Raw genomic sequence first — 22,579 nt, 5'->3', positions numbered from 1 at the left:
AGAGGGATTAAAAACTAACAACTGACCAAAATACTGTGATTTTGCTATTATTATTCTTAAGGCTGGACAGAAAGGACAAACATCACCTAAAAACAAACAAATATTAGCAGCAGTTAACATTTCTGAAATTCTAGACCTAAGTTCTGAAAGGATGTCAAAATTCAGGACATTGTTAATTTAATCATAATGGCAATGACCTAAGAGACAGAAATCCAGATTTTCTACTAAGAAATTGCTTTGTTGTGATAATAGAAAGGTATTTTCCATGTAAACAAATGGGAGAGCTCCTCTAATAGAAAAGCAACACTGGTAGTTTATGGAGCCAACAACAAAGCTAAGTATACACACACACACACACATATATATACACACACACATATTTTAAAAGCATCTCACTCCAATAGATGCCCTATATACAGGTTTGCTTCTCATATATATTTTTAATTGTTTAGAATGTAGAAGCAGATTAAAGAAAACAATTTTGTACTTTTACACTTATTATTTTGTTTGTTTTTAAAGACTTGACTATGTTTCTTTTCTTGTGTTTGTTTTTGGCTATGTTTCAGTCTCACTTAAATTAGTCCCCTATTCTTAACTTTGGAAAACCTGTTTTTTTTTCTCGCTTGTCAGGGTCCAGATACAGAACTATAAGCTTTCAATGTTGGACATTCTTGCTGTTCAAAAGAAACTATTCCTCAACTCACAACCTATGCTATGGCTAGCTACCACAAATAATACACCTATAGAACTTAAGTTTTGTGATCCTTCTAAATCCTCTCATTAACAGTTTTAGGTGATCTGAAGAGTTAAAAGCTGCCATTGTCATCAATATTTATTGTACATCAATATGATACATGGCAGTAAGTATCAGCTTTGTTTTCACTAAAACATCTACAAATAAATTAATTACTGATGTCTTTTTGGAGGCACTCTATCACTTCTGTGCATTCTTTTCCACTGGTTACAATAAATTTTTCTTGCAGAGTAAAAAATGAGCAGCAGCTTCTATTTGAGAAAGACTGTCAATCCCCAGCAGACCCTTACTAAAATGCCACGGGAAGGAAAAAACAATTCACTGCCAAGTAAACCAATTCTTTTTTTTTTTAAAGATGACTGGTAAGGGGATCTTAACCCTTGACTTGGTGTTGTCAGCACCACGCTCACCCAGTAAGCTAACCGGCCATCCCTATATGGGATCCGAACCCGGGGCCTTGGTGTTACCAGCACCACACTCTCCCGAGTGAGCCACAGGCTGGCCCCAAGTAAACCAATTCTTAAGGGAACTGTCAATCATTCTCTTTTCTAACTTATCCTTGACAGTTTGCCTCAAGCTCATTTAAAATGCTGTTGGCGGGGGGAGAGGGAGAAGGGAGGGAGGTTTCTGTAAATGGCCACAATAATCAACCACATTGTATATCGACAAAATAAAATAAAATATTTAAAAAAAAAAAAATGCTGTTGGAATTGCTGAGTCAGCATTCTGCCTTTCATCTGGCAAGATTGTCACTGATCATCAGAAATACGAGTTTAGGACAGATTCTATGAGAAATACACTAGTATAACTGAAAGCTAACATAGAGCTTAATGGTAGAGAAATTCACAGAAATAAGGACAGATAGAGATCACAGAAAAGACAGAGAAGACTCCCACTGTTTTTTCTGATTTAGAAGAGCTCATTGCTTACCAAACAAAAAGGCATGACTGAAAACATCAAATGTATTACAAAAGGTGTTCTGTATAATGTCAGGCTGGCTGTCAGGATGTCACAAACCTACCCACCCATCAGACTCCTGATGAGACTATGCCCATAGTTCCCTGCCTTAAAAAAAGGAAAAGGTTGGTTAGAGCATAGCCTTATAACACCAAGGACACAGGCAGAGCATAGCCTTATAACACCAAGGGCACAGGTTTGGATCCCCATACTGGCCAGCCACCAAAAAAGAAAAAAAGAGAAGAAAGAGGAATGGTGCTGTCCTACTAAAAGCCAGAGATCCTACTGCCCTATGGGGAGCAAAGACTGGGAATAAAGAAGCACAAGAACAACTTGTCCTGTTATGACCTCGTGCTCCAGAAGCCTCTGACCTGCTGGTACAAGAGCAAGTGTAACATTCTTTCCCCCGCCTCCTTTCCCTCCCCTCTCTACAGAGCCATGTAAAAGAAAGCTCAAACACTTCTAATGCAAATCCCAACTTCAACCTTTTACCTCCTGCAGAAGGAAGAGTATGTATAGCCTCTAAAACAGGATGGTAGTTACATTTTGGGGCTATTTTAAGGTTCAATTTAATAGATATTGATTGCATTCCAAGAATACTTCACTTCTACTAGCTTGAAACCAGATATTTGAAAGCTTGAAACCACAATATTTTCTTTTTGATTCTGCACAACTATTAGCTCTGCTGCATTTCAGTATATACAAAGGCCATTAGCTTCAAAGGAAGGATACAGTCAATCCTCGTAATCAGTTCTAGGATCTCCCATGGATACCAAAATCCATGGTTGCTCAAGTTCCTCCCTACCCCCCCACTCTCTCCCCAGATCTCCATATCTATGGTTTCTGGAGGATGGGGGGTAGGGGATGGGCTGTAATGTTTAGCCCAATAGGTTAAAATTTCAAGTGGGCAACATCTTCCAGTGTGGAACTGGAAAATATTGCACACCTGAGATTTTAATCTATTGGCTAGACATTCTTTCTAGCACATACTTTCTCAGTCAATTACTGGAAAGACTCAAACCATTGGGAACACATATTCCTTTCTGATATTGAGATTCTACTGCAAAAGCCATGGCTTCATACACACTATAGAAGAGAAGGTTTTCTTCTTCCTCTTTGCAATATTCTCCTCTAGCCAGGGAATCCCTTACAGAGGCATTGCACTGAGCCAGCAGAACCTGGATACCAATGGTTTCATAATCTCTGCGAACTTCTTTCAGTGTATGGATCCCTGCTGTATCTAAAAATTGTATTGCACTGCAGTCAATGACTATAGTATGCAGCTCGAAGGGATCATGGGAGAGTTGCAATGAAACTTCATCCTGAGTTCCACTGAGAGTCACGGTTTCCTCTTTGATCTTTCTCTTTGCTGCCTTCTTCTGAGCTGCCTTTACTAAGATTGGGTTGACAGTTTTTTTGTATAAAGCAGATTTAAAGCATTCTTTGTTTATGTAGTAGAGAGGGGCTGCAAAGCGAAAAATCTTGATGCCTGGCTTAGTCTGAAGATTCTTATAAGCAGACATGGATTCAAAGATTTCAGATTCTTCCACCAAGCCAAGCAATGAAATCTTTGGCTTCTGAGTGCGGAGGATGACACAAAACATGGAAAAACAAACCCCAACAAGCAGGCCTATTTCAGTACTTATCAGTGCAGAGGACAGCATAGTTACAAACCAGATAACTGTATCCATTCTGCTAACCCTCCACATCTTGGGCAGATCCCTAAATTTACGAAGGGCTCCCCGGAGATTTACAATTGTGATCACACCAAGAACACATTTCTGAAGGGAATAGAATAAAGGAGCTATTACAAGGAGGACCAACAAAAGAACAAGGGCTGTCACCACACCAGAAAGCTGAGTTTGGCAGCCTGTTGATTCTTTGACCAATGTCTTTGCAAGAGCTGCACTAGTAGTAAAGCAATGGAAAAAGGAAGGTATGATATTGCAAAAGCCAATGGCGTACATTTCCTGATTCGCTTTGACTGTGTAGCCGTGTTTCTTGGCAAACATTTCAGAAAGTGATACAGTGATAGCAAAACCAATGATAGAAATAGCTATTGCATCTACAGCCACACTAGTAATTAGGTTCCATTCTGGTGCTGTGGGTGGCATAAACCCAGTGGGAATATGTCCAGCAATACTGGAATTATAATTCTCATTTAGTTTTCCAAAATGAGAGGCTAATGTGGCTGCCACAACGACAATGAGTTCGGTAGGAATGGGTGCCTTAAGCTTGGACTTGAAGTGCTCATTGAGTTCTTTGGTTGGCAAAAGAACCAAAAGGCACAAAAGGCTGGTGATGAGATCACAGAGATTGGTCTTATGGATGTTTCTGAAGATATGTATCCAGGTAGTGATGAGTGAGCCCACGCCATTACTCCGAGGAAGGCTGAGCCCAAGAAGATACTTCACCTGAGATGTAAGAATAGTGAAGGAGGCACCAGTGACAAATCCACTCAGCAAGGCATCTGAGAGGTAGACAGAAACAAAGCCCACTTGAAAGAAGCCCATTGCTACCTGGAAGGAAAGATATACAAGTGTTAAATATAAATGGAAAAGGGCTTTTAAATTTTGCACTACCATGGCATTTCTTGCATGGAGACATACCACCAGAGCATCACAGAATGTCAGAACTAGAATAAACATAATCATACATCAATCTTCTCATTTTACAAAGAGAGGAAACTAATGCTTAGAGGGCTAAGCAACTTGCCCAAGGTTACACTGTTATTCATTAGCCCAGCTGAGACAGAAACTCAGGACTTTTGCCTTCTCATACAATAAAACTTTAATAAGGTTCAGACCTCTTTCAAAAAGAAAAAAATTCAAGGGTCCACAGAAAACATAAAAACTCAAACTGGGAAAATTCTTCTAATTAAGAAACCATGTATTTAAATTACATATCACTACTGTAATGGTGAAGTTTTTAACTAATAAAACAAAAAACAGATTCACATCAAAATAGAATCACATTTTAAAAATTATTGTAGAACTCTCTTTAATCTAACCTCGTATTGAGAAATTGTTCTCATCCAGTGTATATGTGCTTATGCCATGCTGCCTCCAATATTAATAATACTCATAATTCTACATCTTCAAAGATACAACTTTTTTATTTCTTTATTTTTTCCTCTTCCCGAAAATTCCCCAGAATTCTATTACATCTTCCTCCTTCTTGGTGAGGCATCCTAACTAAAAAGCAAAAGTGGACTCTGAGGAGCACACTCATCTGCACATCACCTTCCCTCTCTCTCCTCTCCTCATCCAAGCACCAAATACAGTGAGCTACTCTTTCCCTTCCCTTGTTGGTTCCGAACATCTGCTATAGGTTTAATTCTCGCACTCATTCCTAGATGCCAAAAGGCAGGGGCATGATGATAATATCAGACTAGTAGATTCTATGGGAGACCCAAAAATTTCATTTCTAATCCCTTCACCTGGCTAATAATGTGAAATTGTGGTCCTCGACTTTTTCCCTCCCTCCCCAACAATCCAAGAGAACTACTATCTTTAGTAAGAGTCACGTACTAGAGCAGTGACTCTAAAGGAAAGTAGGGGGCATCTATAATCTGAGAAACTCCTGCACTCTCCTCTCCCAACCCCCATTCTGTTAACCTCTTGCCTGACTGCTAATGCTGACTGTGCCAATAAACAACCACACATAATCTCAAGCATACCCAATGTTTCCTGACATGTAAAATTAAGGATTTGTTTTAGGTGGTTTGAAGGACCTTTCTGGTCTAAATTTTTACATCCAAATAATTAAAATCTGGCTGGCTGAAATTCATGGGTTAAGAGGCAGCCTAAGGTTAGGAAAGAGAACCAGCCTTCTCTTACCATGGAGTCAGACCAGGGTTTGAATTTTGGCTCTACCCTTCATATAACCTGAGTACTCAATACATGATAGCTTTACTTACTGAGACCTCTAAGATCCTTTACAGATCTAAGATTTCATGTGTAGTGATTACTTTTGCTAGAAACAACCAATTGTTTCACTGTTTCTTACCTGATAAACTCCAGCCATAAAGGTTACAGTGCTGCCAACCATAATTGCATAGCAACTTTTGTCACATATCCTGTCTGTTGTCTGGTTTAATAACGTGCTCCCATTTGAAACCATTCCTAAAGCAGGAGCAATACGGGCAGTGTCATAGCCAGCTTTGTGCAGTTCTCTGTCAACTACCTCACCAATCATAAGGCACAGTACTCCAAAAATGCCCACAGAGATGTGACGGGAGGTACCCAATAGGAAATAAATGATGCTGGCAAAAAAAGATGTGTACAGACCGTAGATAGGTTCTTGGCCAGCCAAGAGGGAATAAGCAATGGACTGGGGCACCAATAAGATGCCCACAATCAAACCAGACATCATATCTCCTAAAATGTTTTTCTTTAGATCATATTTTGGGAGCCACTGCAAAACAGGAAGGAAACCAAAAATCATATTTTTGGCTTTGGTTGGGCCGCACTGGCAATTCTTCCGTAGCTTTTTGATAACAAACTGCTTGAAGTTAGTATTTGATTTCTCTTGAGGCTCCATATGAATCCTAGGATAAGGTCTGCACTGAGCGTTGGCATCAAATTGCTTGCAGTTAGTACTGGATTCCTTTTGCTGCTCCAAATGGATCCCAGACTGGGAACTGTCATTTCCTTCAGCTGAGTCCCTGTGTGAAACATCATGTTGCTCTTTACTTTTCAAAGACATTTCTGGAGATAGATGGTTCAGCTTCCTACATCAGAGAAAATACCAGTGTTAACTCATAGAGCAATTCTCAGGGCTCACATATACTAACGGTCCTACTTGTCATTCATGAGTTATGTGGAATTCAGGGTATACAGGTGATCCTACATCTGTGGGTCCTAAACTACAGAACTAGTACCATAAGACCTACCACTAGGAACTACAGGAAAACAAAGGAGGTAAAAATTACCAAAAAGAGAGAAAGGAAAATAAGAAAGTAAGTCTTATAATGGAGGAAAAGAAGAGGAAAAAGAACCAGGCTCTCAAAGGAGTAGAGTGTAAATTGTTTGCCAAATACTTCACAAATTAGTGCCTTTGCATAAGCTATTTGCTTAGCTTAGAATGGCCATCCACCTCTCTACCTGTCAAGACTAATTATTTTTAAAACCCAGTTAAAATGCTACCTTTCTACAAAGCACTAACCAATGTCTCCTAGCCCAAATACATCTACACCCTCTGTGTCCTACAGCATTTTGCACCTCCATTATAGTAAGAACCACACTCCTGTATTCATTAAGTAGGAGTCTCTCCAGCTCCTGGAGGAAAGGATATCTTGTTCATCTGTGTAATCATCATTAAATGTAATGTAGTAACTCTGAGACAGTAAAATGTTTGAATGAAAGAACAAATGTATAAACAAGTTTGTGACTGTGGCCAGACAGAGACAAAATATATAAGATGACGGACTCAGGAAGTTTCCTGTATTGGAAATGACAGAAAAATGGTCCCTTGAGAGGTTCCATAAACCTAATATTACCAAGGCACCACAAACCTAATATTCAAGAACACAAGATACATAAAAGTAACCCACATTCATTTTATTTAGTCTGAACATGAGTAAAATTATAGATTTTGATGGTTTTGTGAAGTAGATAAGGAAAAAAGAATAGATTAAGATGACCACTGACCCTGAGCAAGTCAATCAGATTGGTGGATGCACTCAGCAGCTCTTCGTTTCTCAGTGCAACTGGTCTGTAACTCTCTTCTCACTTTCTGTTTTCTTTAGCTAGCTTGAGTGCACTTATGTCCCATACTGGAGCAGCTCTTGGTAATTTCTGGATCAAAAGGCTCTTCCCAACCTAAGATATACAAAAGAGGCATAAGAAAAAACAAATCCAAATCTTGCCCTTTATGGCTGCTATCTTGGAAGGAAAAATTAAAAACCAATACTAGAAATTATGACAGAAAGATGAAAACTATTGGAAAGAATAAAGTAGAAATGCTAGAAGTGACAAACACAATAGCAGAGTGTGGAATATACTAAAAAGCATACGTACCTTACAGGGCCTGGTTTTCCAAAGCCTTGCAGTCTCAAATATTGACCTTGCAAGGACAGTTAATTTCCCTCAGGCTATAAGCTCTGTTGCAAGATAAGGATTGTGGCACAGCAGGTTGCTGGCTCAAAGACAGATTAGTTACTGATTGTTATGTAAAGATACTGAGAAATTGCTATAGGAAGGAATGTTTGCTAAGATCAAACTGTTGTTGATAGGACCACTTAATTGCCTTACTGGAATGTCATCTGGCTTGTTTCACTGAAAGTTACCAGCCTATATTTTTAAACTATAACCCCACCTTTGTTCTCTACCTGTAACTTCCTGGTCTGGAAAATAAATGCAGGAAGGGAACCCCAATTTGGCATTAATTTCCCAAGGAAGGAATGCCTATCCCTTGAGGGTTCCAGGTGATTAACCACTTCGGGGCCTCTCACTGCTCAGAAGAGATGGACTTTGAGTAATCCTTCGCCTCTCTGTCACCCAGGGGAAGTGAGGTGACAAATCGTGGGGGGCAAAGCAACACAAAGCAACAGCAGAGATGAAGAATGCCTTTGATAGGATCATCAGTAGACTTGACAGAGCCAAAGAATCAATTAACTCAAAGATAGATCAACAGAAATTAACTAAACTAAAACACAAAAACAGAATTTAAATAATAAAAGAAACAAATAAAAACACCCCAAATAACAAGATAATAGAACATCCAAGAGCTGTGAGACACATCAAACTATATAACATATGCATAATTAGAATCCCAAAAGAAGTGACAGAGAATGAGCAGAAGAAATATTTGAAGATATAATGGCCAAGAATTTTCCAAAATTAATGACAAACATTGAACTACAGATCCAAGAATCTCAGCAAAGACCAATAATAATAATAAAAACAAAAAAAACCCCCCACATCTATTCATATCACATTCAAGCTACTGAAAACAAAAGACAAAGAAAATTCTGAAGACAGTCAAAGAAAAAACACATTACTTATATAGGAACAAAGGTAAGAATTACAGTCAACTTCTTTTGGAAACTATGGATGATGGAGTGATATCTTTATCACAGTAATATAACTTTCAGCCCAGAATTCTTTACCCAGGTAAAATCATTTAAAAAATGAAAGAGAAATAAAATGTTTCTCAGATAAACACTGAGAGAATTTATTGCCAGCAGACCACCACTATATGTATTTAAAGTTACAGGGAGGTTCTTTAAGCAAAAATAATATATCCCAGACAGAAACTCAGGTCTACACCATAAAGAAATAAAGTACAGGAAATGGAACGAATAAAGATAAAATAAAGTTCATTTTTTCAATTATAAAAGAATCTTTTTTTCTTTTAATTTTTATTGAATCATAATTGATTACACATATGGGGGTTCAATGTTAACATATGTTGATCAAATCAATATTACTAGTATGTATATTGTTACAAATTGTACTTATTCTTTATGCCTCTTGTTCAATCTCTCCCCATCCCTCTCTCCCTCCCCCCTCTGATAACCCTAGATTTCTTCTCTCCCTCTGAAAGAGTAATGGTTACTCTGTTGATTTGCTGCCTAGATGATCTGTCCAATGCTGAGAGGTGTGGTCAGGTCCCCAATATTATCTTAGAGCAAATGCTTCTTCTGTCACTCTGCAATGGGCTTTGTGGAGAGAGACATCCTCTTCTTTTCTTTGGTCTCTGCTGGTGACTCTCCTTGTGTCAATGCATTCCAGTGGCTGGCGGACCATCTGCACAGTGGTTGTGGTGTCTAGCCACTTTTGCTGCAGCCATGGTTATTGTGGTAGCTGTGGTGGGTCACCCACATGGAGGTGATGTTTTTGGCATGCTCCTTGGTGCTGGCAGTGTGCATGGTTGTTCGGGGGGACCCAGACCTCGCCTCCATGCCTCGGTTCCCTGGGCAGGCCCTGAGGTGCTGGCAGTGTGCCTGGTTGTGGGGGGGGGTCCGGTCCCCTGGCTCCATACCTCAGGTCCCTTGGTGGGCCCCGAGGCACTGTTGGTGTGCCTGGGCCAGGACTAATTTTTTATCCTTTGCTTACTTCTAAAATGAGGGAGCTTCCTATGGGAACTAGTACTTGAGCTAAGTGGTTGAACTAAATTGCTGCTTTGCTGCTGCTTCCCTAGGGAAGGCTTTTTGTGCAGCTAAGCTTTAATGGTTGACCTTATAGGTACTTCCGGCTCTCAAGAGACCCAGTGCACCTGCGTTGTGTAGAAACTCTGATCTGGGCCTGAGTCTTTTCATCAAACTGCACCCTGTGCAATTCTATATTCCTGACCAATCTCCTCTGAGTGGTCCTGTGCTGATTGGGGGGCAGATCGGCTATCCTTGCTGTATCCCACTGTTCCCTCGGTGGGCCCATCTCCCCCACTGCCCATGCTCCAAACACTTCCCATGGGATGGGCCCTGCATCGGTCCCTTGAGATGGCTCACTGGCCTCTGAATGGCTCCCCTTTTTCAGTTGTTGTGGCTCTGCGCTCCTGTGTGGGTCCATGGCAACCCTATCAGTGGTCTTGCTGTTGTGAGGACCACCAAGGCCCCCTCTCTCCACTGCCACCTCCAAGCAACTCCATCCAAAGGGCACAGCTGCGGCTTCTGCCAGCTCCTGCTCCATGTGCTCAGCAGCTCCCACCTTAAAGCAGCCATAGCCCAAAACACTCTGAGCAGTTTTTTCTTTCTCTCATCATGGCTTCCCCCATCTTGATGAACTCTGTAGGTCTCTCCTCCTCTTCCCCTGAGCTCTAGTGGCCCCAGATTGGCTGTTGTTGCTTTTTCATAGTTGTAAATTGGTTGATTTGTGGGCGAGAGTGATGCTGGGGACCATCTATTCCCCTATCTTGACCAGAAGCCCCATAAAAAAATCTTTAATTGTTCTAAAAGATAACTGTCTAAGCCAAAAAATTGTAATGCATTTTGTTTATAGCATATGCAAAATAAATGTATGACAACAATAGCACAAAGAATGGGAGGGGGAAATTAGGAATTGTAAAGTCTTACAGTAGGTGTGAAGCAGTATAATATTATTTGTAGATAGGCTCTGATTAGTTAAAAACATACACTGTAAATCCAAGGGTAACCTCTATATATTTTTAAGGGTATAAATAAGTCAATAGTGGAGATAAAACAGAATCATAAAAAATTATCAACCCAAAAGAAAGCAGAAGAGGAAAAAAGACCAAAACCAGATGGAACAAATTGAAAACTGCCAGCAAGATGGTAGAGTTTAATCCAAACATATAAATAATCATCTTCAATATACATGGTCTAAACATGCCAATTAAAAGATGGAGACTGTCAGATTGGATAAAATTAATAAGACCCAACTAAATGCTTTGACCCACTTTAAGTATAAAGACATAGGTTAAAAGTGAAAGATCTTACCCAATTTAGCAATTTATTTAGATTATAAATGACTGAACCAGGTAATAAAATCCATATTTTAGAACTCCAAGAATAGCTCTTTTTAAAAAGATAACACTATTCCTACCACCTTATAATTAGCTTCTCCAATTTCAGATACTTCTAAACACCTTAGAATTCAGTTACCTTACACATTCCAATTTCATCTATCTGCTACTCAAAATGATCCAGCAGTGATATCCACAAAGGTATCTCCAACTCTCCCTTTCTCTACAATCATGGCCCGGGCCATCTCTAGTTCTCAGAAACTTAGGTATTCACTCAGAAACAGTCCTAGAAGTAAAATTAATTTGGCCACAAGTCTGAATCTAGAAAGTTCCATAATCATGCTTTGCTCTATCTAAATATGTATACTACAAATTCAGTGCTAAATAAAACCAGAAGCTTCTGACTACTATGATCAAAAAGAATGCTTAGCACTTAGTAGATAGTAAATTCTTGCTAAAATGAACAAGAACACAATTTCTACCCACAACCAGTAGATTAAGACAGAGTAAACAGATAAATTATAACATTCTAGGTACCATAACAGAGATTTAACATATTCTTAGAGTGGAGAATATGCTGCAGACCAATATAAAATAAGAAATTGCAATGTTAATAAGAAGGAAAAGAATACTCAGGCAAGTGAAAGGTCACAGTATAATATAAGACCCAGGAAAAATTCACGAGAATGCCAAGTTACTGGAGATAAGACGAGTGAAAGATCAGTTTCTTATGTAATACCAAGAAGCCTAGAGTGCATCCTGTAATCTATAGTTAACAGAGGCCTAAATTCCAAGGCCGGGCCGGGATGGAGGAGGCTTTACATTTCAGTGGCACACTTAGATAAGAGGTGGTGCTTAAAGGACATGGACAAATCTAAGACGAATTCTGAGGTGGACCACACAGAAAGAAGGATGGTATATGGGAGTACGGAAGAGGAAATGGAAAGATAAGAGGCAGCAAAAAGTTTGACTTTAGGTTTCTTAGATTTAAGATTTCTGTAAAATGTCCGAATTGTATACTCAGTAGGCAATTAGATACAGGGGTGTTCAGTACGGGAAAGAAGTCAAAATTGGAAAAATAAATGGGGTGGGGAGAAGACTGTATAAACCATCAGAACATAAATTGTATCTCATTCTTCTCTGAATTTCCATTATTTAGTTGTTCAATAAATGTTTGCTGAATATATGCTTGATCTTCCCAACTAGGCTAAAATTATTCAAGGAGATGTTTTATACTTTTTGTGTACTCTTATAATACTTAGCAAAAAACGGGGCATACAGTAGGCACCTAAAAAATAACTTTTGATGGATGGACTGGTTTTTATTTTAAAAAGTTATTTTAACAAAAGAAATCTTCACAAAGAATTAATTTTGACTTTTGTTTGAGAAAAATTTGACTTTTGTATCTTTAAAAGACAGATAAAGAGATCAACAAAATGGGGTAGAGGCATACAATGGAATATTATTTGACCATTAAAGAGGAATGAAGTTCTAATACTCTTCAACTATAACACAGATGAACCTTGAAACCATTATTAAGTGAAAGAAAATAAGTGAAAAAATACACAAAAGGACAAATATTGTATTATTCCACTTACATGAAATATCTAGAATAGTCAAATTCATAGAGACAGAAAATAGATTAGAGATTACCAGGTGCTGGGGGGAATGGAGAGTTATTGGTTACAGAATTTCTATTTCAAGTTTTGGAAATACATAGTTATGATGGTTACATGACAGTTGTGATACATGACATTGTGAATAGACAATGCCACCGAATTGTAAACTTAAAAAAATCGTTAAAATAAGGCTGGCTGGGTAGCTCACTTGGTTAGAGTGTGGTGTTGGTAACACCCAGGTCAAGGATTTGGATCCCCAAACCAGCCAGCTGCCAATGACAACAACAAAAAAGTTAAAATTGCCATTCTTATGTTACATATATTTTAACACGCACACACCAAGATGGGAGAAATCAAAGTACAACTGACCCTTGAACAACACAGGTTAGAACTGTGCTGGTCCACTTATACGCAATTTTTTTTCAGTAAATACAGTGGAAAAACTTTTGGTTATGTCATGAATGCGTAACTTAAGTACTTAAGTATTTAACTACTAATAGCCTACTGTAACTGTTTGGTTAGTTACATCATGTGTTCATTTGTTTTCCAATATATTTGTTGAAAAAAAATCTCTGTATAAGTGGACCCATGTAGTTCAAACCCAGTTGTTCAAGGATCAACTGTATAAAGACCAGGTTAAAAGTAAAAGGATGAGAAAAGATATAGCATGCTTTCCAAAGAAAGCTGGAGTGGCTATAACATTAGACGAAAGACTTCGAGGGAAAGAATATTACCAGTAATAAAGAAAGTAATTTCATAATGATAATGGAGTCAATTCATCAAGAAAACTTAACAATAACAATCATCATTGTCTGTGAACCTAATAACAGAGCTCCAAAAAACATGAAACAAAAACTGATAGAACTGTAAGGAGAAATAAAGGTATCCATAACTATCATCAGATCAGAAAATTCAATGGCCTTCTCTCAATAATGATAGAAGACAGAAAATCAGTAAGAATTTAGAAGACCTGAACAACATTATAATCAACTGAACCTAACAGGCTTATATACAACATTTCACCCAACAAGAGAAAAAACACATTTTCCTCAAGTGCATATGGAACATTTACCATGGTAAACCATAAATTCTCCATAAAGTTAAAAGAATATAATTCATACAAGTATGTTCTCTAACGTCAATGGAATTAAATTATAAATCAATAACAGAAAAATATCTACAAGGTCAAGGGTTCAGATCCCTTTACTGGCCAGCAGCCAAAAAAGAAAAAGAAAAATATCTTTAAAATCCCCAAATATGATATTTGAAAAGCAAATAACACACTTCTAAATAATGCAGGTGTCAAAGACAACATCAAAAGAGAAATGAGCTTTATTTGTAACAGCCCCAAACTGGAAACAACCCAGATGGTATATTCACACATGGAATACTATTTAGCAATAGAAAGAAACTATTGATAGAACAGTATTGATCAGCTCAAAATAATTTTGCTGACTGAAAGCCACACCAGAAAAAAAGAGTATATACAGTATAATTCCACTTATAAAAAACTCTGGAAAATGCAAACTAATCCATAGTGACAGAAAGCAGATCAGTGGTTGTTTCGGGATAGGGGATAGGGATGGATGGAAGGGGAGGATTACAAAGGAGCATGTGGAAACTTTTGGGAGTGATGGATAAGTTTGGTATCTTGCGTGTGGTGACGGTAATATATATATATATATATATATATATATATATATATATATCCTACACTTTAAATATGTACAGTTTATTGTATGTCAATTGCACCACAATAATGGTATAAAAAAAATCTGATTTTTGTCTGAAAGTAAAAAGACTAGCTTGACTACATCCTATTACATAATCATTTTCTTTTTTTGTTTTTTGGGTTTTTTAAAATTTAATTTAATTTTATTTTATTTCTCAAAATACATTGTACTTGATTTTCATGCCCCTTTGCCCATTCCTCTCCACCCCCTCAATTACAGTTTATATTTCAGTCAGATACTGGGGTTTTCCTAAGAAAGCTAGACTATTTATATAGGGCTCAAACACCGGACTTTGGTGTTATCAACACCATGCTCTAACCAACTGGACTAACCGGCCAGCCCTAGAAAGCTAAGCCATTTAAAACTGAACTTGACATCCTATTGTGAAAATTGTGTGGTATGCATGTTTGTGTGCATGTTTTTAAGTAACTTCTTCTAATATATAAGACAATCTAAAACCACATGCAGTAAGGGTCAACAGAAAAACCAACCTGTCTGTCAGAAGCCCTCGATTCCAGGCAGCCACAGATCTCTATCCCTACCATGGGCCTATTTCTCACTGAAAAAGTTCACACAATGAGTTTCCCTGGATTGAAGGACTTTAGAGCTAGACAGAGATCCATAATCTTTAGAGCTAGACAACCCCCATATCTTTTAGGTAAGGAATGAAGGTTCAGAATAGTGAAATCATTTGCTAATTTAAGGCACAGCTGGAGCTAGATAGAACCCAAGTATCTTGATTCCTAACCTTTTTCCTCTAATAGGCGGTCTATTCCAGTCTCTCTATGTGTATATACCATCAGATAATTACAAGCAAACTAGAGTCAACCCAACCCCAAAATAGCCTAGAGATCTAAACTTTGTGGAAGGTCTGGCCGGTTAGCTCAGCTGGTTAGAGCACTATGTTATAACCCCAAGGTCAAGGGTTTGGATCCTTATATGTGCCAGTACCAAAAAATAAAATTAAAAAAAAAAGTTTGTGGAAACGTGAAGTCTTAACATTAACCCGATATTAATGTGAACAAGTTGTCTACCAAAATGAGTCTTCTCTCTTATAATACGGAAAAATCTCAGTTAATCTAGGCTGGAATAGGTGTTAACTGTGTAGTCTGGAAAAAGTTTTCCAGCAGTCATGCTGCCTGTAAGCAGCAGAACCAAGACTTGACCACAAGCCTGTCTGATTCACACCTACACTCCCTTAAATCTTCAGAAAAGTTCAAAGATCGGTACATGGAACACCTGTACACTCATGATTCACCTATTTAACAATTTAACAATTCATCAATTGTTAACATTTTGTTACACCTACACTTCTGCACTCTTCTCTCCATACATACAGGTTTGTCTGTTTTTCTGAACTGTTTGAAAGTTGCAGGCATATTCAGCCTTATACACTTCACTGAACCTACCTACATTTTTTAAATACTATACTATCTGCCTCTTCTTTCAGAAGAAGCATTCATTAACAACATGATGTCAACCACTAGGATATACTCCTCAAAAATCTGCTCCCCAACTCCCATGAAACGTAGGCTAAAAACATTAGTATAGTCTTCTCCCTAGAAACTGAAATTGCCTCTTTTGTTTCCATGCACCAGTGTTCCAATCACCAGTCCGTGAAAATGTTAAGCAGCCTTTGCTTCTCTGGGCCTTTGCTCATGTTGTGCCTTCAGTCTGGTATGACTTTTCCTTCTATCTCCATCTATACTGGTCCTCTTTCTCATTCTATAAGGCCCATCTCAAATGCTATAAGATACGGAGGACTTAAGCTATGCTTCTCCAACACATTACATATAATTATTTAGCACTTAAGTTAACATGTCTCTCAAGCTACAGCACATTTGCAAGCAGGCACCAAGTCATCCTAATTTCTACATAACCCAACACCTAACACAATGCCTCACACTTGGTATATATGTATGTTTACTGAAATGAACAAACATGTGAAGTTTCAAGTAAATATAATAAAGACAAAAAAACTTCCTTCCTAATTTTCCAGTTATCACAAACAATTAACAATGTTCACTTATATCTGTAATGCAAAAAGAATCACCATGAGGATTACATCAGTAGTACAAGCACTATGGCATATTGTTTCTAGTATTAAGCCCAATCTAAGACAAAATAATATAGTACAAAATAATAATGTAAAACCACAATCAAATAATTAAATAGTTCCTTGCACAGTAATTCACAGTTTTCAAAAAGATTTCATATTTGTATACATCACCAATTTGACTTTGCAATAAATCTGAACAGAGTATGAATTATTCTCCAGGAGAAATTCATGAATTCTTATTCTCCATGAGAAAAATCAAGGTTTAGCCACTTGTTCAACTGGCAGGACCAAATTCTCAAACCTCATCTTTCAATTTCCAAGTTTATCTCTCTTTCTATGATACCACAATGCCCCCAAATTTGCTTCCTTGCTAAGAAGTCTTAGGAGCTAGTTCAGAGTGCTAATCTGTGACCAAGTATTCAACTCATTTCTGAGTCTATTAGTAATCTTGTTTTATTTATTTATTTATTTATTTTTGGCAGCTGGTCTGTATGGGGATCCAAACCCGTGACCTTGGTGTTAGAAGGCTGCACTCTATGCAGCGCTGGTAGCGCTGAGGCTGCGGGTTCCGATCCTATATAGGGGTGGCCAGTGCGCTCACTGGTTGAGCGTGGTGCAGACAACACCATGCCGAGGGCTGTGATCCCCTTACTGGTCAGAAAAAAAAAAAGAAGGTTGCACTCTAACCAACTGAGCTAACCTATTAGTAATTTTAATAAGTGAAGGTAATAAACTGCTCGAAGCAGGTTTTGTAAGAGGTTCAAGGCTGAAATTTTTTTTATTTCATATTATACACATGCATTGGTAAGTTTTCTTTTTCTTTTTCTATTAGGAGCAAAATAAAATTTACCCTGGTAGCTACATTTTGGTTAGAATAATTAGTATCCCAGAAAAGAGTCAAACAAGCCAAGCAAATTTTTCCCTCCTCCATACTTTTGCTGGCCCCTCTAACTAGAATGCTACTCCCCAGCTATATTCATGGATTGCTCCCTCCCTTCTTTTAGGTTTTGTTCTCAAACGACACCTTACCAACCATTTCCTTCCTAGATACAATATATAAAATAACACCACTGCCATCCTCATCTCTTCCTCCTGGGCCCATCCTGTCTTGCACTCTTATCCCCTTTGCTTAGCTTTATTTTCCTCCATGGCCCTTCTTACCATCCCATACTATACATTTACTTTTTTGTTAGTTGTATGTCTTTCCCATGAGGGTAGTGACTTGCCCTGTTTTATTTAAAGCTGCATCTCCAGTGCCTTGAACCATAACCGGCACCTAATAAGTGCTTAAGTATTTGCTGAATGAATGGATAACAATAGTTTAGCAGCTATGTGGTAAGGAAAAAGGAGTTACTCTCCCCATTCTTATCTAACTCACCAACTCCCTCTCCTCTTCCCCACATATCACAGCCAAGCTGGTGTCAAGAAATTACACTTTGGCAAGCATCTGTCTGGGGGGTTATGCTCACTAAAAGTGTGATGTCTAGTCTCAAAAATTACCCCTAGTAAATCCAGTCTGGAGATCTCTGAAGCACTGATTATGTTCATCTCTAGATCTTCCCCTAGGGGGCAGCATATTACAGTACAATGATTTTCGAACACAGAGAGCTGTTAAAATGCAGATTCTTAGGCCCGCTTTTGCAAATCCAAGAATGAGATATCCAAGACTCTGCATCCTGAGTGATGTTGAGCCAGTGAGCTTAGGGCCACATTTGGAGAATCACTGGGTGTGTTCCAGAAGTCAGACAGATCTTTATTCAGATCCCAGCTACACTGTTCAGCAGCTGTATGGTACTCGGTGAAAACATTTTACTCAGCCTCCATTCTGCCCTGTAAAATCACCTAACTTGCAGGGTTGTTGTAAGGTTAACACAAGTTAAGTACCTAGCCACAGGGCCTGGCATATAACATTTACTCAATAAATGATAGCTATCAGTCTATGTCCTTTGCCATCTCCTGCCTTGAGATCCCTGAAAGGGGGGGAAAAAAAAAAAGAACTAATTTCTTTCCAACAGCTTTGGCCCTCCATTTCTTATTGATTCAATGTTTAAAAATAAGAATTTCTGCTTAACCCAATGTTGAATATCATGTTAGTTCTAGATTTCACATAAAGAGCCATGGGACAAGGAGGGGAAAAAAGGTATCAAAATGGGTGTTAGAAAGGAGTTTAAATTCTGAATGCTTCTTCCTACCTGTGGTCCCCAATCTGTACAAGGAAGGGGCCCAGTCTGATATTCTATGAGTTTGAGAGAGATGGATACAAGTCCTAGATCTGCAAATGCTGTGTAATTTTAGGTGAGGCCCTAGCCCTTTCTGTGTCTTCTCAGTGTCTCCATCCATCCAATGAAAGAATTCCAACTTAGTGCATAAGTCTGAAAGAAGTACAGGTCCTGATTTTGTACTTTACCAGGTGTGTGATTTTCTTCTTCTTTTTTTTTTCTACATAAAAGATGACCGGTAAGGGGATCCTAACCCCTGACTTGGTGTTGTAAGCACCACGCTCTCCCAAGTGAGCCACGGGCCAGTCCTCAGGTGTGTGATTTTAATAACCCAGATAATCGAGTCCTCGCGCCTCACCAAGCCTCAGTTTCCCCACCTGTCCAAGGTTGTGGTGGCTCATATCTCCTTGGTCCATATTCCAGATATCTGGATTCGAAGCGGCTCGACAGTAGTTCCATATCTGAGAGGTGCGAGGGCACCCCGCAAGATGCGTGGGGTGTAGCGCGGCCCAGATCACGACGGGGTGGGGTGCCACTTGCCCTGCCCCGACACCCGCCCACCCAAGGAATAACCCTGACGCAGGCCCACCTCCCACGGCAATCGTTGGTCTGGGCTTCCCCCTACCACGCCTGAGACCCAGGCCAAGATGAGCGCGGGGCATACAGCACCTCTTTCTCTCTCCCCCGTCTTCTCCCCTCTTCTCACCTCTCGGGTCCCGGCAGCTCAACGTGACGATGCGCCTCTGCGCGTCTTCCGCCGTGGCCGGACTGAGGGGACACGGTGGCACCGGCAGAGGTATATCGGCCTGTCTCCTTCCCCGCCCATCGCCCGGCCCCCGGAGGAGGCGGGGCGCGGCCGGCCGGGATCCAGGGGGTGCGGCGAGGACTCACCGGCAAGAGGTGCGGAAGGCAAACCGCGCGAATGCCCGCGGCCGTGGCACTCACGTGGCTCTGAGGGAGAGCGACGCGGCCGCCAGCCAATGACTCGGCCCGGACCTGAGAGGGTACCGCCCCCTGGCCAATCTTCTCCTCGCGATTGGCTGCTCAGGGCAGAAGGGCCCAAGCGCTCTGGATTCTTAGGGAGGTTACTCCCCCGCCCCCTCAGGCAATGAAGTTGAGTCGCTGGCGCAGCTGGAGGGTTATGGGTTCCTGTCCTTCACAGCGAATGTAGCGGGTGAAGTGTCCGACAGATGCGGAAGCGCCCTTCCTGGAGCTGCGAAGGGCTCTGCGAGCGGCATTATCTTTATGCGTGAACCCTGAGGACCCCGTTTCCTCCCACCCGCGTGTGTAGAAGGGGAACTTGAGGCCCTGAATGGGAAACGTTCTGCTAGAATGTTAGAGGCCCTCGTCCCAGCATACGGAGCTCATTCTCCACCAAAGATCCCAGTTACCACCAGTCTCTTTTTAAAATGTAAATAAAAATGTTAAAGTAAATATAAAATGTAACTCCAATCCTTGTGTAAAACACTTCTGTGGCTTCCATAAAATTTACAGGTAAAATCAAACCCTCCCTGTGCCCTGGAGGCCCTGCGTAGTGCTCTGGGCCCTCGCTCTGGTTCCAGCCGCCTGTGTTCTTCTAGTCTCTTAGGTCTCAGCCTCTCCTCGGCCAGGCCGTCCCTGACTACCATACGTAAGGAGCCAGCCAGTCACATCCTATTATGTCGTCTTGATTTAATTATCTGTCCCGAACTAGAGACCATCTGATACTGGATAGGAAAGAATTTGAACATTCTTCACCTTGTTTGTAGCTTTCGTGGGCCCGCTAGAAGGGGGTGAAGGAGACCTGTGAAGGAAGCACGGTTAAGTTCCTTTTCTTCCCTTTCCAACGAACCTCTTCACAGTCATTTAAGGAACTCCCTTTCTTATCTTGAGATGGTCCAAGTTTCTATCACCCACCAGATTCAGAGTTTCCAAAAGTCCCAAAGCCGTATCAGGAATCAAAACACCTGGATTCTACTCCCGATGCTGCCCCTTACGGCGGAGGACAAATCACATCAGTGGGCATTCAGTGTTCTCACCTTTCAAAGGGTAGTTAATGACTTGGCACCCAGAGCCCTGGAGAGGGTCAAGTAAGACAATGACGGTAAAGAAGACGGCACAACAAGCAGAATAGCAACAGTTGCCAATTTCTGGATGTTTATCGTATGCCTACATAGACCTTTTCACATTCTTTATTTGATTTTTATCTTCACAACAGTTTTAGAGATGGTGCTATATTATGATTCTCCTTTTATAGGCGAGGAAATGAGACTCAGATGGTAGGTGCCTTGCCCAAGGTTCCACAGTAGCATGGTTTTAACCCACATTTGACTGTAAATCCCACTCTCTTAACCACTACACTCTGCTATTCAAATGTAAGAATCCACCCCCATCCTTGCATGTGATAGACACCAGTAAAGACCATCGAGTTTAATAATGGCTATCATTTTCTTTCTTTTATTTAGTGCATATTATTCTGCATTACAGATGAAGAAACTGAGGATCAGAATACTGTTACTCACCAAGGTCATGCAGCCAGCAATAGTGCATTTTGAGCTGGGACAGAGGTGGATTTCGAACAGGAAGCTGTCCAATGTCAAAACCGAAGAATATGTGGCTATGCCCCAGTGCCAGGAAGGTGTTAGAGAAAAGAAGCTTTAAGTCACCCACTGGTGCCTCTCCCTCCCAGTTCAGCATCCTAGGCTGCTGTTTTAATGTTGTAGTGCCCCCCCCCACACACACGCAGATACCCGAGGTTCCGATGGAGCTTGACTTTGGGCTGTCCCTTACCTTACCTTCATTGATGCTCCAGTGCTTTGCAGCTGGAATCTAAATGGGGAAACAATACCCAAATGCCAGCTATGGAGAGCTCACTAATAATTTGCTTTTCTTCTTTTACAGCAGGTCAGCAGCCCAGACAGTCAGCACCAAAATCTATTTATTTACCCCTCCTGTCTGAGCTGGGCATTTTCCCTTCTGTTGGTCCCACGGTTCATAGGGGTGGCCGGCAACCTGAGGGCCACATATTATAGCCATTACTCTGTTCCAAACAGCTTTTCCAAAGAGTAATTAATGATGTATTCACTGAGGGCATTGCAGCCAGCAAAGTCATTTCAGGTTAGGGACCACTTCAGGATTCTCCTCCTCAGCACTTCCTGACCACCCACTCTTCTCAAGTGGGACAAGTCACTTCCTCTGAGGCCCCACTGTACCTTGAACTAACTCCCTCTATTGAATGGACCATTGTTTGATTTGCTGTTTGGGATTTGTTTTTGCTGGTATAGGTGTTTTGCTTTTTTTTTTTTTTTTTTAGTTAACTTGATTGTTCTTGGAAATAGATAACATTTACAATAAAGTAAAGTAAACAAATTCAAAGAGTCAAAGAGTTTACAGTGAAAAGTAAATCTCCCTCGCACCCTATCCATCTTACCCCAGTGTATATTTCTAGAGGCAAACACAGCACTCCTTTCCATGGTGGTTTCCAGGTTTATTCAATACGAGCAATTCTCAATTCTGGCTGCACATTAGAATCTCTTGGGGAAATTTTTATTTTTATTTTTTTATTTTTTTATTTTTTTTTTAAAAGATGACCGGTAAGGGGATCTTAACCCTTGACTTGTTGTCAGCACCACGCTCAGCCAATGAGCGAACCGGCCATCCATATATGGGATCCGAACCCGGGGCCTTGGTGTTATCAGCACCGCACTCTACCGAGTGAGCCACGGGCCGGCCCTCTTGGGGAAATTTTTAAAAGATGATACTGTTCATGTGCTATTCCCAAATATTATAATTTAATTGGTGTATAATGAGCTTAGGCATTGATATTTTTTAAA

General features: G+C 40.1%; 1 protein-coding gene across 1 annotated transcript; it reads right to left on the bottom strand.

Moving 5' to 3' along the window:
* Positions 1-2,267: 2,267 nt before the first annotated feature.
* Positions 2,268-19,527, bottom strand: SLC26A2 (solute carrier family 26 member 2). Its single transcript, XM_063087400.1, has 4 exons — positions 19,474-19,527; positions 7,363-7,533; positions 5,720-6,443; positions 2,268-4,230 (listed from the first exon to the last, which is right to left on the bottom strand). The coding sequence occupies exons 3-4, from the start codon at positions 6,416-6,418 to the stop codon at positions 2,710-2,712; spliced, it is 2,220 nt and encodes a 739-aa protein (XP_062943470.1). The 5' UTR covers positions 6,419-6,443; positions 7,363-7,533; positions 19,474-19,527; the 3' UTR covers positions 2,268-2,709.
* Positions 19,528-22,579: the final 3,052 nt, after the last annotated feature.

Source organism: Cynocephalus volans, chromosome 2 (assembly GCF_027409185.1).
Source record: "Cynocephalus volans isolate mCynVol1 chromosome 2, mCynVol1.pri, whole genome shotgun sequence".
NCBI classification, from domain to species: domain Eukaryota; kingdom Metazoa; phylum Chordata; class Mammalia; order Dermoptera; family Cynocephalidae; genus Cynocephalus; species Cynocephalus volans.
Note: the sequence above shows the minus strand (reverse complement) of the source record. Positions and strands in the feature narration are given on the sequence as shown.

Excerpts from the sequence above, each read along its gene's own strand:
- SLC26A2 (XM_063087400.1), bottom strand. The coding sequence starts at position 6,418 with ATGTCTTTGAAAAGTAAAGAGCAACATGATGTTTCACACAGGGACTCA. Across the intron at positions 4,231-5,719 it reads TTATGGCTGGAGTTTATCAG|GTAGCAATGGGCTTCTTTCA; the intron begins GTAAGAAACAGT and ends CTTTCCTTCCAG.